This window comes from Canis lupus, chromosome 33 (genome assembly GCF_011100685.1).
Source record: "Canis lupus familiaris isolate Mischka breed German Shepherd chromosome 33, alternate assembly UU_Cfam_GSD_1.0, whole genome shotgun sequence".
Classification (NCBI taxonomy): domain Eukaryota; kingdom Metazoa; phylum Chordata; class Mammalia; order Carnivora; family Canidae; genus Canis; species Canis lupus.
Genome location: NC_049254.1, coordinates 17603105 through 17606912, shown reverse-complemented (window position 1 = coordinate 17606912; position 3808 = coordinate 17603105). Strand labels below are relative to the sequence as shown.

The 3808-nt window shown below is 46.5% G+C and overlaps 1 protein-coding gene across 1 annotated transcript; it reads right to left on the bottom strand.

The window, feature by feature from the left end:
• Positions 1-550: 550 nt before the first annotated feature.
• On the bottom strand, positions 551-3340 carry LOC487974 (myotubularin-related protein 12-like). The gene is given in 2 exon segments (XM_038582482.1): positions 551-3291; positions 3293-3340. Coding segments are annotated over 2 exon segments (2232 nt in total). The 3' UTR covers positions 551-1107.
• Positions 3341-3808: the final 468 nt, after the last annotated feature.

Below are 3808 nucleotides of genomic sequence, written 5' to 3'. Positions count from 1 at the left end.
CTTTTATTTTTTTTTTTTTTTTTTTTTTTTTCTTCTATGGCTTTTAAATCATTGAGGTACTAAGGAGAACCGTCACTTCTGATATTTCTGCTTAATGGCTTCCCTCTGAAAGCCACGTTCTGAAGTGATCCTGCTCACGTATGTGCGGTTAGAGATTCGGGGAGACCGCGTGAGGGTTGATGCAGAGGGCTGCCGTCACAAATGTCCCCAAGCCTCGGCACACTGTTAGAAAAAGGCAAAGCACTTTCAAACATTGAAGAAGTTCCAGAAGAATGGAAGCTCCTTCGGGCAAAGGGATTCCCCCAGTTTCACCAACAGATTTAGCAGCAAGATCCTGGGACTCCGCACACCATGGCAGGGAGCATGGGGGGACGGCAGCGAGGGGTCCGGAGTGGGCAGAGGGAGACCTGGAGCTGTCGGCACACAGAAAGGGCAGTGTGGCTGGTTGGCTAGCTCACCAGCCCCACACAAAGTGACACAGTCTATTCAGGGGGAGGGACGGCTGGAAATGTCAGGATGGGTAACATGAGTGGAATTTCCCCAGCTTTTCTCCGGCAAGAGGATAGAGAAGGGAAAAATGCTAGGGTTTAAATGAATGCCATACATCTGAATATCTCTACTTGAGTCTTTCAATTTGCCATACACACATCAGATAAAGCTGAATTTGCTCCGAAGTAAGATGGGTAGCAAGATACACACTGTTCCCAATGACTGGATAAATTATCTTGGCACAGAAAAGATCTGAAGAAAATATTGAGTCCAAGAATGTGAGACCAAAGCCCTTTCTAGTAGTAAACCAGCCACCGCCGGTTCTGTATAATATGCATCAGACGATGGCCACAGTTCGATTATGGGTCAAGTAATAATTCCTTTCAATTAATAATACTAGAGATCCGGTTTTAATTGCATAGTCTTTCAGGAGCATAAAAACATGAGAACCAGCTCTTTTCCTGAAGCTCCGGGTTTCCTGCTCCAGAGCCCTGGACAAATGCCTCCCTGCCTGCTGCAGTGGTAAGCTGCAGTGTGACCCACTCATCCAGAGAGCAAAGGGGTTCGATGCCTGTCCCAACCCTCAACGTCCCTCCTTCATGACCACTAAGTGGACAATCACACGTCTCCTAGATCCACAAACTCATCTTCTCGTTTGGCCAGATCATCTTCATCACCCAGAGCTTTCCAGCCACTGGTGGGAAGGACCGGTTTTGAGGAGTGTCGCTGCAGCAGAGCGAAAGGAAACAAAGAGGACAAGCGGGCCGAGCTCCTCAGCAACGAGGGGCCCTCTGCAGGGAGGGCCCCCTGGCTGTGGTGTCTCTCCTCGATCTTCTCTTGTAAGCGCTCTACCTCCTCCATCATTTCCAAGAGTTTGCTCATGGTGGCCACTCTACCACCACCCAGGATTTGGGCTTCCGGAATCCAGCGCAGGTAGCGCTGGGCCCAGACTTTGATTTCTGGCCCCTCGATGTGAGGCGGCAGCAGTCCGTGGTAGTCGGTGGGCTTGCTGTGCCAGCTGTCATAGAACTCTTGAAAATTGTCTTGCAGCTCATCAGAAGAATTAATTAATTTGCTAATTCTCTTGCCCAGAAGGTTTTTAATTAAATGATCTGTTTCTTCCCTGAAAAATCCTCTTTTGGGAGATGATTTAGATTGAGTGAGTGGCAGAGACAATTGTCGTTGATGTTTGAAACGCATTCCTTTCCGTTGGCCTTTGTCCAGTTTTGGCTTTTCCACATAAAGAGGGTTTTTGAGCAACATCTGGGCTTTGGGTTCAAACTGTACAGACCAATCCCACACGGTGAGCAGATTCAAAGGCTTGCTCTGTGTATCCTGGTGTTCCCTACCCATGTTAATATCTTTTTGATGAGGCGAATTGAAGAAGAAGGTGCTAAAAATAGGTAAGTATAGACTATCTGACAAAACAGTCAAGTAAGTCTCCGTGAAATCAAATGCTGGGGGATGCTGGTGCACCAGCTGCCACACACAATCTAAGAACAGCAGGAACACGGGAACCTCCTCTTTGTCACTTTGACGGAGGTGGTTGCAGCGATCCAGGAAACAGTGGCCGCCCATGATCCACTCCTTCTGGACGAGGCTCTGGAAACCAACCCTGGTTCTGCAGTGGGGGTCCATCATCACTTGTACCAGAGAGGAAATGAGGCAGCAGAGGTCTGAAGCATTCTCCTCTAAAAGAAGAACGTTCATGTTTTGTGCTTCTAGACATTCTGCAATCTCTATTGCTTTTTTCAGGCAACGTCTGATTATATCAAGCCAACTGCTATTTTCCAACAGAGAAAACCATTTTATATCTGTGTCCCAAAATTCCGTACTATTATCTATCAGAAACAGCTGTTTAAATTTAGAGTATGCAGTCTGGATGTCCTGCAAGGACAGGAAGTTGGTTGACAGGTCTTCAGTTTTAACAATTTCATAGGGTGGCCTGTGGATGGTCTTGTAAATTCCATCCAAGAAGCTCTTTTGGATTTGTAAACTGCCATCATCCTGTTCTTTGGGCAGTGCTGACATTTTCAAAAGGGCACATCCATTGTGGCAGGACCAGCACCATATTGGTATGCCGTGACCCTGAAAGCGTAGCACGTCCTCTTCAGGAAGAGAAATAGGGACAACAAAGTATGCTGGCAATCTTACACAGACTTTATAGCCTTCATTGACACTCACTGCTTTGTACTTGACGTTGCCTTTGGTCCGCTCCAATTCCCAACACCAGTCCTTAAGGGTGTCAAACATTACAGTATGGTTCTTGGGATCAGTGGCTGTATTGTTTTGTGCAGCAGCTGCATAGGAAAACAGAAATAATCTTTTAAGCAGTTTAGGAGCTTGGGTATGATGAATTATGCCACTGACAATCCTTTTGACTTCCTCTTCTCTTGTGTACCTCAGACCAAAGTGGAACACTCGAAGGTCTTTGCAGTGGATGATGAGTTTTTCAGGGTATTTCTTCAATTGTCCAAAAAGAGGTTTCTTTTTCTCATCAAACACTCCATAAATCTGATCAACGCAGTGGAGTGTGATGTCATTTTCTCCTATAACCTTATTCTTAAATTGGGCCTCATCATTATCCAACGCAGATTCATCATCGCCCAAGAAGGCGATCTTGAAGTCCGTGCACACAAGTTTCCCATAGATCCCACGCTGACAGGAATCCTCCTGGACATACTTCAGCACTGTACTGGCTTCACAAAGCAGCTGTTCACCTGGCAACAAGTGAAGAGTTACTTCCTTCTCGTTTGCATGAATTTCCTCCGGGCGCACGTACGACACGAACGAGGGCTTGCTTGGGCGCCTTGGTGCCGCCGCCCCGGCCCACGACCCCTTTCCCCAGCATACGGCCGCCCTAGGAAGCAGCGCCGCGCGGGAGCAGAGGCGGCGGCCACCAGCTCTGGCGGCCCAGGCTCCGCGCATCCCCAGGCATCCGGCTCCGCCGCCGACACCGCTCGCCCCCCCACGTCATCATTATTAATTGGAAATTTAATGTTAACAAGAACACTATTCTTTGCACACTTCTATTCCAAATATCTAATCTGGAAGCCACAAACACAAATTAAACTGTACAAAATTACTCGCTTTAATTGCCATATCTATTTATAGCACTCAAAATATTTTCTTTATTTTCTACGGTCATTCACAATTTCCAATGCTACTTTTATGAGAATCACTCATTACTTTATGAATTCAGTCACATAACAGAAGCATTTTTTCAGTGTTCGTATTCACAATATTATTCTAACATTGGCCAGTCCACACACATGTGAGATTACTTAAATGCCCCTCACTATGAACATTCTTTGTTTTA